The sequence below is a fragment of the Stomoxys calcitrans genome, chromosome 4 (genome assembly GCF_963082655.1).
Source record: "Stomoxys calcitrans chromosome 4, idStoCalc2.1, whole genome shotgun sequence".
NCBI lineage: Eukaryota > Metazoa > Arthropoda > Insecta > Diptera > Muscidae > Stomoxys > Stomoxys calcitrans.
The window spans coordinates 158,193,064-158,208,200 of NC_081555.1; the positions used below are offsets into that span (position 1 = coordinate 158,193,064).

Below are 15,137 nucleotides of genomic sequence, written 5' to 3' on the forward strand. Positions count from 1 at the left end.
TTAGTCCCTAAAAGGGATTGAGGTCATATCATCCTTTCTGCCAGGTTACGAGAGTGACTTGACAGCAGTTACCAATATCGGCTTTTCATTAACTGCTGCAAGTACTATATGCATGTTGTTGTTGTTGCAGTGTGTGGTACACTGCGGCGGGAGCCCTTGTCGAGAAGGACTTCATAGGGTCAATCCGGTACGTACTGCTGGCTGCCATGGGATTGGTTGGTGGTACATCCATAAATTCTGCCTTTTGTTCGTTGACCATTTATTGATTTCTAGAATTAGTTACCTGATTCTATGCTCACTAGGATTAAAATGACGAATTGCATAAAGTTGTCTTCGCCATGAAATTTTGTCCCTCTTGGGATATTCGAATGAATTACTTTATACGCGAACGAGTTAAATAGTTGAAAATCTATTGTGAATTATATATTTATTGAAAGACAAATTTTGAAAACGCACGTATGCGATAATTCGCCGCCAGCTGTTATAAAGCGGGCTGTTAATGGACTATTTTTTTCTAATCCCACTGTGCGTCAATTGTTTAACTGCCCAGCTAGACCCACTCAATCTTCCCTCCTTAACAAATTCAAAGGAACGGTGTTGGTTTCATTGTAGCTTCCCGATGTGGATGATTCCATCGAAACACTAAAGAAACCGATAATTGCTCTTTTCTTGGTGTCTGGAAGCAATGTTTGAATTTTTCAAGATTTTCCAAATAATCCTCCAAATGTTGCACTCATTTGTTGGGTTTTCTGTATCTGAACACTAGCTGTTGCCATGAATCTTCATTAAAAGTAAATGAAAATGAAACAAATTTAATAATTACCAACAAACAATATTTTTATTTTTTACTTACCTCTGCCTTTTTGATACATTTTGGCGTAAGCTTTTGTATTTTCATGTAACAGCTGCTTTTCATAAAACTGACCTTTACAAATCATCTGTTGCAAAGATGCAAATTTCTGCTGGTAAAAAAAAATTGTAGGTTCTCTATTTTCTGTCAAAATTTGCTCCCTCTCTCGCTCTCTTCTGCTGGCAAATAAAGTACGCGAACGACTTTCAGCAAAAATTTGTGCAAATTTGTCCAAGTTTTTGAGTTCCCGAACACAACTAATAATTGCTCGAAACTGTCTTTAAGAAACACTCACATATGAGGGAGGTAATAGTTCACTGAAGAGGGGGATTGGTATATTTTCTGAAGCTATTCCAATAGGCTTTTTAATAAGTTAAAGCTCATACCTTCTATAACATTTCGTGCTTGTTCAAAGGCCAACAAATTTCTTATGTACTTTTTTAAGTTGTCTCATCTCATTCGAAAATGACCACTAACTCGACGATACTGGCTAATGAAAGTAAACACGCATCAATGTACTTCTAAAATTAATCACTTTTTTAAGCCACTTAGCAACAACATAGTCATGTATGTTGTTGCTAAGTGGCACTGACATATTGTCACCAATGTGTGTTTCTAAATATGGGAAATTACTTTTCATTTATAAATTTTTTTATGTTAAATATACTATCATGTTTATGTTAAAAGTGAAAATATTTAAAAGAAAAAAGTTTTTAATTAAAAAAAAAGTATTTCATGCCCCGGGTGAGGCTCGAACTCACGACCTTAAGATTATGAGACTTACGCGCTGCCTACTGCGCCACCGAGGCATGTTTGCCGCGAGCTTACTTTCTGGCAATAATAACACAAACCTATCCATTAAAAAGAGCGTACACACATACACACACAAGCAAACACAACCAAGAAAAAATTCTAAATTGAGAAATTGCAAAAACAAAAAGTCATGGGATTCAAGCTAACCACCATAATTCGTTGTTGTTATTTATTACCAACAACAATTTTTTGAACGATAAATCCAAGCCACTAGAATAAATGCTAATCTCTTTTTTTCTTTCTTCATTTTAGGAATTACAAAGAAAGCTGAGACATGTTAGTGCCAATCTAAAGTCATTTGACCTGCCAACAAATTTTAAGTTTTTCTTTTTGAAAAACGATAAGCACGCTTTGGAGAAGGCTAAACTGCAAATACAGAAATTCATCAATGTAAGTAATTTGCTAAGTTGCGAAGTAAATAATTTTTCTCATTGTTTTTAAAGCATTGGATGTACCCGGATCGCCATGGTTTTGCCATATGGCAATGCAATAAATTTTCCCGCCTTTTTATAGTTTTCTCACAGTAAAATTGCAGTAGTTTGAAGTGGGCGATAAGCTAAATTTTGTTTTATAGTCATTTAATAGTTTTCTTTACTCACATTTTTTCTTACTTAATCCCAGCTCATATTAGAGGATGATCATCTCAATGGAAGTGAAGCCATTTACACTTTTCTTAGTCCCAGTTCGGATCATTTGAAACAATCGTTACCTTCTCCGAAAAAATCCAAATTTTCTCTATCCACGCTGTTTAAAACGGAAACAGGCAAATCATCAGAATCTTCTTCGAAAGCATCGGATCCTTTTTGGGGTTTACAACGTGATGACGAAGACATATCTACATATTTGGAAGGTGTTCCTACCGGTGATAATAAACTAATGGCTGATTTGGATAGCAAAGATTCCATAGCGGAACCTTTGTATGCGCTAATGGGAGAAATATTCGATATGGGTGGCGTTTTTAAATGGCTACGCAAAAGTCTAATTTCATTTGTACAAATAACATATGGTCGAACTATTAATAGGTAAGTTAACGTAAGCAGTTAATGGTAAGACACAGTTATTTTGACAGAAAAAAAACTAGTAAATATCTGCCATTTGAGAACGGGTAGAAAAAACTCATTGAAATTTTGAATAGTTAAGGCTGGCATTAGCGAGGTTTTTCATGACTACTTTTTTAGATAATGAATTTTGAACCAAAAAAAATTGCTGATTTCATTAAGTAGGACATTCCCTTATTAAGCTGAGTATTCTGTTCAGCTTTTCAGGCGGAATGCTGTCAAATCCATATAAAAAATACGTCGGCGAAACGTTGGCTAAAGCTGAGTATTCTGTTCAGCTTTTCAAGCGAAATGCTATCAAACCCAATATAAAAAAGTCGGCAAAGCGTTGGCTAAAAATAGGCGGAAAAGTAGTACTTTGCTTTTGTGAGGAAAATGGAAAAAAAACTATTATAGTGGCAACATTTGCCAAATATTGCCATCATTTTTGTTTTATTGGTTTCAATAGTTCGCTTTTCTTTATTTATTTGAGAAAAATATATATAAAATAGAGAAAATAATCAGTGCAGATAAAGAAGCGTGTTTTAGTATGGAAATAAAAACATTTGATTGCTGTCAAATTCCTCTCGCGGAACAAATAAAAATTCCGCGACTATTCCGAAAGCAAAATAGATTACCAACCCTAAAAATAGGCGGAAAAATAGTGCTATGCTTATAGTGAGCAAAATGGCAAAAAAACAACACATCACAAGTGGCAACACTCGAAACCATTGCCGGCATCATTTTTGTTTGCTTTATTGGTTTCAGTGGTTTGTTTTTCCTTATTTATATGAGAAAAAGTATATAAAATAGAGAAAACAATAAGTGCAGATAAAGAAACGTGTTTTGCTTTGGAAACAAAAACATTTGATTGGTGTCAAATTTCGCTCGCGAAACAATTAAAAATTTTAGCGGCTATTCCGAATGCAGAATACCAACCTTTACTTATGAAAAATTGTTCATTAAAGTATTATGTTGCCACTAAGACTTGTGTAGTGTTTCAAAAAAGTAGCCGTAAAAAACATGTGTTTTCACCTGTGAAAAACGAATATAGTAACAGCCTTTTGACGTAGGGATGCCAACTTAGTGCTTTTCGCAATAGATTTAATACTTTTTAGGCCGCCACACCTCGAAAAGGTACCAGATTGTGCTAACCGAAAAAAAAATTAAGTGGACGCTTTTTGCATTTTTAGTTAGTGCTTTTAACCTTTTTGTAAATTGGCTGTCGCTTTTTGTCACTGGGAGCATTATATTTAATTTTAACATACATTTTCCCACAAATATTCCATAAAGGAATAAGAGATATTTCTCTCATATCAATGATTGCAGTCCGATTAAAGTTTTAGCTCAAATATCAGGGGGTACTTTTTGCTGAGTCCGAACTAGGATGCCCTTAAAGGGTGAGACCATGCGAACAGCTGAGTACAATTTTTTCTTTGTTTTGATTTTACAGTTAATCTAAATTAAATGGCTAAATACATCACTAATAAGAGGAAAACTACAGCTGAATGAAGGGGAAACCACTACTGATATTTTCTGAGGTTCTAACGAGCTAACAAAAGTTTACTCGTTTTTACAAATTTTTTTACGCTTTTTGCTGGTAAATTGTTGGCATCACTGGTTTAAGGAACTAGGTGGTCCTCTTGGCAAGCCCTTAAAGTAGGTCACCTCGGCCTTTAGAATATTAATTTGTGATCCGATTTGACAAAAACATTTTTATTGACTGGATATTGGCAATAATAATTACAATGAATTATTTAGACAAAATTTGCCAGAATGTTCTATACATTTTCTATATTAACTGTAGTCATTTTTATTTTTTTCTCAACTGCTTTTATTTTATTATTTATAGGCAAATTCGTGAATCTGTATCATATTTGTTCGAGGAATCTATGCTTCACTATTACTTTTCGGCCATTTTGAAATCATTTTGGCCTGGTGGAGTTCTAGCATCGGCATATCCCGTCAGATCAGACGATATGAAGGAAATGACAACAAATGCGGCCAAGGCTCTACTTATGGATAATATACCAGAGGTTTTATGTAATTTGGTTGGAGCCCAAGCTGCTAAACGTGGTATACTGAAAGTATTTGATGCTCTACAAAATCCCGTCTATAATAAGCAATTATTTTATGTAAGTATGATAAAATTTAAACAATAAATAATGTTATAATAATAATACCTGGCATGTGTCTTGAAACCATAAAAGTTATATTTTTTATCTGATTTCGCTTAAATTGTAGTATAAAATTGTATCAGACCTCTCTACTTCCTTGGCGAATATGATTAAGATGTGATGATAGTTAGATAAAGAAGTTATGTAGACCTATCTCTTGATCGAAGTACTTAAAGTGATTAAACACCGTTTTTACCTTATTGCGCTTAAAAATATTTATTTTAATATATTTTATTTAAATATTACAATAGTCTTATACCACCTTCTGAATAAATTTCTGCTATTTATTTTTGCTCTCCATGTTCATATTTCGCTAAATGTAACGGGCGTTACTAAAAACAGACGTTTCTTATAATTAGTATAAAGTTGTTCAAAAATATACACCGTAATTGGATACCATAATGATATCTTCTTATTTCCTGAAATTTGTCAAATAATTAAGGTAGATCGTTTGAAAAAAAAAATGTTATTTTTCAGTAACCGGCGTTACACTAGAGCTGACATATCGATATCGATAATCGCAACATTCGATATTTTCGATTGTTTTAATAATAAATATAGATAGTATCGATACTATCGTTTTTTCCATATCACCTATATTTCAAACGCAAATGAGCAGTAAAAATCAGGAGATCGATTCATATAGCAGCAATATCAATGCACAGACCAAATAAAACCAAGGTTAATAAAGACGAATGGAAGTCATTGTACAAAATGTTAGCCTTATCGGATGAAAATTGCGCCCTCTATGGGCGCGGTGTATCTTAAAGGATACATTCAGTGTCGGATTGTTTATTTTAGTTTAGTTTTGCAAAAAATTTAACTTTTGCGATAGTATCCATCGTAAAAATATCAATCGATATTCAGTAAAAAAGTTAAATATCGATAGTATCGATAGTGCCATCGATATTTGCCAGCTCTACTTTACACACTTGAACCTCCAAATAAAAGTGATTGCACTGACTAGTATTGAAAAACTCAACTTAACGCAAATACCCTATTTTTCAAAGCTTAAAGGCGTTATTGGAAGGATTTTACCCTTTTTGAGAAACAATGATGTCAATCCAACCTATTTTTTCAGCCGGTATTACTTACATGAAAAGGGACCATTTTTGGGACTTTTCCAACTAGGTTATTAATTTTTTACTGAAATAATTGCTTTCGCTTCTAAGGCCACCATTAGGTATACATTTATTTATAACTTTTTAATTTTAATATTTGATAACTGGGAACATTTTCTTGGAATTGCCCGTATATATTTTAAATTTCTTATTTCGATATAAAAATAGAAACTAAATAAAAGTTTGGCCATTCCTTTTTTAATAATTTTTTTTATATTTTTATACCCACCACCAAAAGATGGGGGTTTATAATATATATATATTCATAATATCCATTTCCGACCCTAAAAAGTATATATATTCTTGATCATCGTAAAAAAGACGATCTAGCCATGTCCGTCCGCCCGTCTGTCTGTTGAAATCACTCTACAGTCTTAAACAATAGAGATATTGAGCTGAAACTTTTTTTGTCCATTGGCAGGTAAAGAAAATGGTTATATCAGAATATATCTTGATATATCCCCCCTATAGACCGATCTCTCGATTTAGAGTCTTGCGTCCATTAGAGGCGCATTTATTGTCCAATTTTGCTGAATTTGGGACGGGCTCATAATAGGCGCATTTACCGTACGATTTCGCAGAAATTTAGTATAGCGAGTTGTTTAAGGCTCCTCGACGTCCCTATTCAATATGCCCCAAATTGGAAATATTGGGTTGCCCAAAAAGTGATTGCGGATTTTTCATATAGTCGGCGTTGACAAATTTTTTCACAGCTTGTGACTCTGTAATTGCCATCTTTCTTCTGTCAGTTATCAGCTGTTACTTGTAGCTTGCTTTAGAAAAAAGTGTAAAAAAAGTATATTTGATTAAAGTTCATTCTAAGTTTTATTAAAAATGCATTTACTTTCTTTTAAAAAATCCGCAATTACTTTTTGGGCAACCCAATAGCTGCCATATATACCGACCCATTTAAAGGGGAATTAATTAATTGATATTGCTGAAATAAGACACAACGAGTTGCGTTAGGACCCTTGACATTCGTACCGAGTATGGTCAATATCGTGCTAAAGCTGCCATATGGTACCGATCTTCCGATTTAAGTTCTTGGAACAATAAAATCACGTTTATTACCCGATTTCGCTGAAATTTTACACATCCTCCACCATAGAATGGGGTGACACCTCGAAATATGCGTCTAAGACCCCATAAAGTATATATATTCTTGATCGTCATGACATTTTAAGTCGATCTAGCCATGTCCGCCCGTGTGTCCGTCCGTCCGTCCGTCTGTCGAAATCACGCTAACTTTCAATGGAGTAAAACTAGGTGCTTGAAATTTTGCACAAATACTTCTTATTATTGTAGGTCGGTTGGGATTGTAAATGGGCCAAATCGGTCCATGTTGTGATATAGCTGCCATATAAACGTACCTTGGGTATTGACTTCTAGAGTGCGCAATTCTTATCCGATTTGGCTGAAATTTTGCACGTGGTGTTGGTATGGTGTTGGTATGACTCCCAACAACTGTGCCAAGTATAGTCTTAATCAGTCCATAACCTGATATAGCCGCCATATAAACCAATGTTCCAATTAGACTTCTTGAGCCTCTAGAGGGCGCAATTCCTATCCGATTTGATTGAAATTTTGCATGACGTGTTTCGTTATGACTTTTAACAAATGTGCTAAGTATGGTTTAAATCGGTCCATAACCTGATACAGCTGCCATATAAACCAATGTCCCGATTAGACTTCTTGAGCCTCTAGAGGGCGCAATTCCTATCCGATTTGACTGAAATTTTGCGTGACGTGTTTCGTTATGACTTTTAACAACAGTGCTAGGCATGATTTAAATCGGTCCATAACCTGATATAGCTGCTATATAAACCGATCTTGGGTCTTGACTTCTAGAGCATCTAGAGTGCGCAATTCTTATCCAATTTGGCTGAAATTTTGCACGTAGTATTTTGGAATCACTTCCGACAACTGTGCCAGGTACCGTCGAATCGGTTGATAATCTGATATAGCTGCCATATAAACCGATCTTGGGTCTTGACTTCTTGAGCTACTAGACGGCGCAATTCTTGTCCGATTTAGCCGAAATTTTGCGTGAAGTGTTTTGTTTTGACTTCCAACAACTGTGTCAATTATGGTCTAAATCTGTATATATCCTGATATAGCCGCTATATAAACCGATCTGCCGATTAGACTTCTTGGGCTTCTAGAGAGCGCAATTCTTATCCAACATGGTTGAAATTTTGCATATGTCGTTTTAGCATGACTTCCAACAGCTGTTTCAAGTATGGTCTAAATCGGTATATAACCTAATATAGCTGCCATATAAACCGATCTCCCAGTTTGACTTTGATCCTCTATTATTACTCTATTTGCCTCAAATTTTGGAGGTGGTGTTTTTCTATTACTGATGTTTTTCTATTTGAAAATGTCATTCAAAGAACTAGACAAATGCGATCCAAGGTGAAGGGTATATAAGATTCGGCCGAACTTAGCACGCTTTTACTTGTTTTTTATTCTTACAGTAAAAATAATTTAATTATTATAGTTTATATTAATTTATTTTTAATATTTGTTTTTTTTTTTTCTATTTTATATACTTTTTTAATTCTTAATTTTTTCATCTTCTTAATTTTTTCAGGAACTTTTGGAAATCCTTATGATGGAATTCTTTCCCGAAATAAAACAATTAAAAATCCATACACCCATAACAAGCATACAAACATCTCAACATTCCTCGGGAGTTAGTGGTAGCGGTGGTGGTGGTGGTGGTGGTGCCAGCAGCAACAGCGGTACCGGCATTACTGGAAGCAGTGCCAACATTAGCGTTTCAACAAATAAATCACAAAATAATAATCAGAACGACAAATATCCTTTGGATAAACACAATACCCACCATAGCAGTGATAAGCATTCAAACAATCATCATCATCACCATCATCATCAGCATCATCTCACTACAGGAAAGTAAAACTTATATAGAATTTCGTAACGAAACCCACAACGTTATTAGGTGCTAAAATTGTATTGTATTATGTGTATCATATATATATATGAATATATATTTAATTTAAAAAAAAATGTGTAAAACATGCCATTTGTATATGTGGGCACTATTGAACCTAACTCGAATTAACATTTCCTTTTTTGCAAAATGTTTTAATTTTTAATTCCATTTTAATTTCAGACTTGATACTAAATGGGGTTTTTACATAGATTTACATGAATGTGATGTTGTTTCTATTGTTATAATTAATTATTATTATTAATTTATTGTTATAAAATCTATATAATTTTGAAATATATTGTATTATTTCAATGCAATCACTAAAATAAGAGTATGAACCAAAATTATTGGTAACATGATATTTCAGGGTATACCAAGTCAAAAGTAGTGGCAACAAAAACCAATGCTGTTACTTTGATATGTTGGTTTTTTTTAGACTTTTCTCTTTGACTTGGCCTATTATGGATTCATGTTATCCTAGCAAGCAATTTAAATATTCTGATTGAAAAATTTAAGAAAATGCAGTATTAAAAACCAGCATAAAAGTTACAAAATTTTAGTTCAGAAATTTATATAAAACATTCCAAAGATTTGTATAGTATCACAATAATACCATGACTGTTTGATATTGATTTGAATTTTAAAGCTTGTCACTAATTTCTAGTAATAATACCTATTACTTTGGGTATATTTGGACCTGATGAACCATACAATAAATAGTTTTTAATATACACATTTTATTTAAACTCCTTTGACTTTATGACTTATAAAAAACTAGCTGAACACTGGGGTGTTTCTCTACTCCCTAAAAAGACATTTCCAACTCAAAAGTGTGATATACTTAAATTGCCCTCACTAGTTGTCCTCCCAAGGCAGCCGGTTGTACGTACCTTATTGACCCGATAAAGTCCTTCATCGGCAAGGACTGCCGCCTCAGTGTTTAATACACTGCTACAACAACAATAACTAGTTGTCCTCCCAAGGCAGCCGGTTGTACGTACCTGATTGACCCCATGAAGTCCTTCATCGGCAAGTGCTGCCGCCTTAGTGTACAACAAACTGCTACAACAACAACTAGTTGTGGGTATTTAGAATACTTATGCAGAATAAGTTGGAGGTCACTTGAGTAGCAACCTTGGTTACTAGCCATGTCGTCGGAGACTTTGGGTCCACTGTCTGAACTCAGAGATACACCATAGCGCATTGTAAGACATCGAAAACGAAAAAATAATAAAACCAACGCATAAAACAAAAAAAAAACGAAAAAAACACCGACCGATGTCAAATTTTCTACGGAATCGTTCTGTCAAGAACGTACATAACTTGGAAAGAAGAAAAAGTTTTTGAAGGGAATACAATCCTGGAAAAAAATGTTTACCCATTGTATTGTGTGTTCTACTCGCAGTTGAGGGGTGCTCGACCGCCCCTGACTCCTTCTTGTTATCACGCACTGCAGATATCTACCTCCGACTGCGCCCAGCGCGACGTCAAAAGAGTGAATTTGCAATTATCCGTATCTTTTACTTTGCTTTTAATTGGCTATGACAGAACATTTGTTCCGTTAGACGAACTTAGAATAGCGTTCCAAGCGTCTTGATCTTCTCCGCCTTATCTAAAATGTCTGACACCAAGTTTCCAGATGTCTTTCACCACTTGGTCTTTCCATCGGATTTTGGGTCGTCCCGGTTTGCGTGTACCACCGTAATCGCCTTCAAAAGACTTACCCTTATCAGCAGTCCGAAATCAAGCTTCCCCAGCCTCAGGATAAGCGACGTACTATTCCGCGAATTACTCGTCAACATTTGCCAACTTGCAACGCTAAGCACCAGCCTACTCCACATAGAAGGCATCCACCTAACCAAGAAGCTTGCGTAGGGGAGGGCTCATTGACTTCGTAGCGCGATCTGTGTTAATCAACGATCCGTCCCGGTGCCTCCATCCAATTTAGACCCATTCCTGTATACTAGGGTGTACACTCGATTAATCGTTATTCGATTATTCGTGAGAAATATTCGAAGGATAAAATCTCAAAAAATTAATTTAGACACATAAATCGATTAATCGACAAATCGTTGAGACTGAATGAGAGGTCGGGTGGCACCGGCTCTGGGCACAAATACTGAGTGCCTATGATGCTCGATATAACCAGGCGAGTTATTGTCGTCTTCAAATAACCAATGGCCACTCTGCTACCGCGACGAAAGGTCCTTTGGACCGGAACGAGCTTGCTCACCTACAGGAGCCTGATGAGGATCGCCACATCCACATCAATATGTGGCTACAACAACAGCAACTAATAAATATACACCCTACTGTATAAAGAAGGTCCCGCGAAGGGCAGGGTATCTCTAGTCCAGAGATCCCTTTTCGGGAAACGAGACCAATCTATCAAAAATGATGAAGTTCCTTGGAATTCATAAATGCTTTTTTTTATTAACTTAAAATCTTTCTTTGAAAAAAATGATGCCACGCTTTATCGTAACGGCATACTATATGCTGAGTGCTAGTTACTTGAATCCCTCAATGTTTTGGCGATCTTTTTAGCCTCACACCCAACATTTTCAAGCGTCTCTCGTGGCACTACTCCGATGTGATACACTGTACCTTCTCGGTAATATTGCGGAGGGCACAGTTGTCAAGAGCCATATGCCACACAAGACATCCAAAAGTGAGAATCGAACGAAGAACTACCGTAAACATCCTGTGTACCGTTCCCGGCCTTAGCCCCCCAACTCCTTCCCATCGACTTTTGACCGAAGAAGAGCATATTTAGTCCCCTTTTGACCCTTTCCTCGAAGTACTTTCTCAAGCTTAGTACTTTTCCCTCAGAGAAAGCGACAGCTCTATTCCATCTAGGAGAGGTCTCTTGACAGCCAGCCAGATATTTGTCTCCAAATTTGGATCTGATCAGATCGGTGCCATATTCCCGAAATCCTTTCATTTGAATCAAGGTCCGACCGGACTACAGGTTTGTATGTAGGAGGGGCGGCTCCCAAACATTTACCTCAAATATCGATGACAGAGTCCCAAATTGTCTCGATCGGTCAACATATCCTCAGTACTATAGGTTAGCTGGTTAGTCTAGGCGGATTTAAAAAGGTGGTCTCACGCAAACAGCTGTTAACAGCCTGCCAGGTTTGACGGTATTAAGTTGTCACATTTTTGTTTTCATACTCTTTGTTGTTATCTTCTTTCTCACATATTCTCTGCTCATGTACGCACACGAATAGACATAAATGTGTATGTGTGTGTTGTCAAAACGTTGATTAGCTTGATGGCAGATTGCACCATATGGTTTGTGTTTGTTGTAGAAATGAGACCACCTTTAATTGTTTCGCCATGGGGGTTAGGCATCAGTCGAATTGTATAGGCTAAGGGGTTCAAAATTTTCAAGACCCCCCATAGGTCCTTCCGGGGTCCAGGCGTTAATACCTTTCCTTTGATATCCATATGGCCTAGGTTGGAGCATATCCCAACGGAGTAGTTTTTTGGGGTTCACTGGTCTTTTGCCCAAAAACAAGTTGGAGATTCGTGTTCCTGGGGTCAACCCACATCTACATACCAAATTTCAGCAAAATCGGAGGTGCTAAAGTGTGCCCGATTACATAAAATCGATAACTTGCATCAGCTGTTTTCTTCAAATGAAAAAAAGTTATCAGACTACGCCGCAAAAAGTACCTCCAAAACCACTTGTCACTCGATTTGTTCGCTAATCTTTCAAAGCCAACTGTTTTTCCTTTATAAAATCAGCTGATTTTGAAGAATTGGTAAACGAATCGGGTAACAAAAAGTTTGTGGTTTTGGCCGGTAAATTTTAGGCACATGATTTACCATAAAAAATGGAAATTTTGCCCATGAACATTCCACTAAGGAACAGGGGCAAACTTCTCAGATATCAATGAGTGCAGTCCGATTCAAATTTAAGCTCAATGATAAGTAGCTGAGTCCTAACGGTGTGCCGCAATGCGACACCTCTTTTACATTACATTTTGGTGTCTATCGAATACTAAATTAAATTGACAAATATTTATTTACCCTCTGAAACTCCACTTTTTATTTGTTTTACACCACTTGCGACGTTGCAAGAACCTTCCTGGAAGAAAGCTTAGGTAGTTTCTTTTATTTCTGAACTTAACAAATATCGGAAAAATCTTGTTAGAGTTTATCAGGATGTAACAAATAATAAGTGTGTTCGTTTAAAATTTGTGCAAATTCGCACAAATTGTTACTGGAAGTCGTTCGCATACCTTATTTGCCAGCAGAAGAGTGCGGCATAGTGCGTGAGAGCGAGCTATATTTTGAGAGTTTGCTAATTGAGAGCTTTCAAATTTCTACTAGAGTTTTTTTTTCTTAGCAGAAATTTGCAGCATCGAACAGCTGTTTTATGAAAAATTGTTGCAGGAACTCTTTCGCCCACTTTATTTGCCAGCAGAAGACAGTTGGAGAGTGCGTAAGAGCGAAATCATTTGGAGAGCTTGCAAATTTCTACTGGAAATATTTTCCCCAGCAGAAATTCGCAGCATCGAACAGCTGTTTTCTGAAACCAGATGTTTTATGAAACCAGCTGTTTTATGAAAACCAGCCGTTTAATTCAAATAAATAGCAAAAGAGAGTATAGGCTGTATACTCTTTACTGGAGAAATACGCGAACAGACTTAGTATTACCGTTCTTAATAATATGAACTCAAAAACAATTGAAAACTTTGTCATTTAATAACTAATGTTGTCTATGGCAGTTAGTTCACAATGTAGTTTCAAAACACGTTGTTTTACTTTGAAAAGAAAAAATCCACCATTACCAAAATCCATCATCATCTTTTTAATCGTATCATCTGTGATTGTCTTATTTTTTCATTACCATCATCATTTCATTTTTCCTGATACACTTTGTTTATTTATGGAAAAACTTTGGTATAACACAATTGTATGTACTTTAATTTAGAAAATGTGATAAATAAATATACAATTAAAAATATTAATAAAAATGCTGATTAATGTTTTTGTATAAGATGATAAAGTAAAACATGACGATGTATAATGATTTGTTTAATCAGTATAATTGTTGTTTTAGCCACATTTTCATGTGGTGGTGGCCATCCTCGTCTAGCTTCTGTTCGTTCCGGTCCAAAGGTCTGATCGCCGCGGGAACATTATGGCCAATGTTTATTTAAAAGCGCCAATAACTCGCCTTGTCATATCGAGCATTATATACTCTCCGCTAGATACCGCTGATTGTCCGTGACTGCCGTTGCAACTACTCCGTATGGAGCATTCCACTATCCGCAACCTGTGGACGCGCAAGTATCCTTCTCGTGGCAGCATTGAACACCACACAGATCGGACCTCAATGTTTCAACATGTGGTACATCCCGTGCCGGGATTAGTAGTAGGTTAGGTTAGATTAATAGTTTAAGTTAGGTTAGGTTGAAAAGAGGGTGCGTATATTAATCCGTCCCATGCCACTATGGACATATACCTAAGCCAGTAATCGGCCTGTTGTGCACTCTAAGACCTCGAAAAGGAAAATCTAAGTTAGGAATTCCGTGCTACTTACAAAATCGTTAATTGTTTTCCATACCACGCCCCTAAGTTGGCTCACGTCTGGTATTGTGTCCCCACCTATGTACCGGTGTCTGTTAGCCGCGACAGTCGGTCAACGACTTAGGAAATTAGAAAATTATGGATATTTCTCATACGAGATATGTTCAAGTTCTCATTCAATAGTAAGGCACCTCCTTTTTATAGACGAATCCGAAGGGGTGTCGCAGGGTGACACCTCTTTGGTGAGATGGCTGCTACGCCATGCAAGCATGGAATTTTGCCAAAATTTGGCTTGAAACACCTTTGAACATATATGAATGTCAAAAGCGGCTTTGTAGTCGAAGAAAATATGGTAAGTGTCGACCTCTGTCTGTTCTTTACCAGGATTTGGCGTAGTGTATCAAGTCTATGGTGCGTTTATCAAGTCTAGAGCCGCTATGATAGAATTCAATTATATCGTGGACTTTAAATTATAATCTTTTACACAGTTCGCTCGGCGGTATCTTTTATGCGTTGGGAAGAGGACTTATTCTTCGGCAGTTGGCGAATATTGCCTTGTAACCTTTCTTGTATACTATATAAAGCATACTAAGGTTAAAATCATTGGTTATGCGTTATTCCAGCCAAATTAAGCAGAAG

At 36.2% G+C, this 15,137-nt stretch overlaps 1 protein-coding gene, 1 long non-coding RNA gene and 1 other non-coding gene across 3 annotated transcripts in view; 1 reads left to right on the forward strand and 2 right to left on the reverse strand.

Moving 5' to 3' along the window:
* Positions 1-10,222, forward strand: part of LOC106081945 (sorting nexin-25) — a 30,432-nt gene extending 20,210 nt beyond the window's left edge. Inside the window, exons 8-11 of the mRNA XM_013244227.2 lie at positions 1,916-2,053; positions 2,285-2,685; positions 4,553-4,835; positions 8,592-10,222. Coding sequence (XP_013099681.2) covers positions 1,916-2,053; positions 2,285-2,685; positions 4,553-4,835; positions 8,592-8,921 — 1,152 coding nt within the window. The 3' untranslated portion in view covers positions 8,922-10,222. The remainder of the gene's footprint in view (positions 1-1,915; positions 2,054-2,284; positions 2,686-4,552; positions 4,836-8,591) is intronic.
* Positions 477-1,333, reverse strand: LOC131997379 (uncharacterized). Its single transcript, XR_009398227.1, has 3 exons — positions 1,237-1,333; positions 854-1,167; positions 477-780 (listed from the first exon to the last, which is right to left on the reverse strand). It is a non-coding gene; the product is annotated as an uncharacterized LOC131997379 (long non-coding RNA).
* Trnam-cau (transfer RNA methionine (anticodon CAU)) lies at positions 1,587-1,659 on the reverse strand. The gene has a single exon. It is a non-coding gene; the product is annotated as a tRNA-Met (tRNA).
* Positions 10,223-15,137: the final 4,915 nt, after the last annotated feature.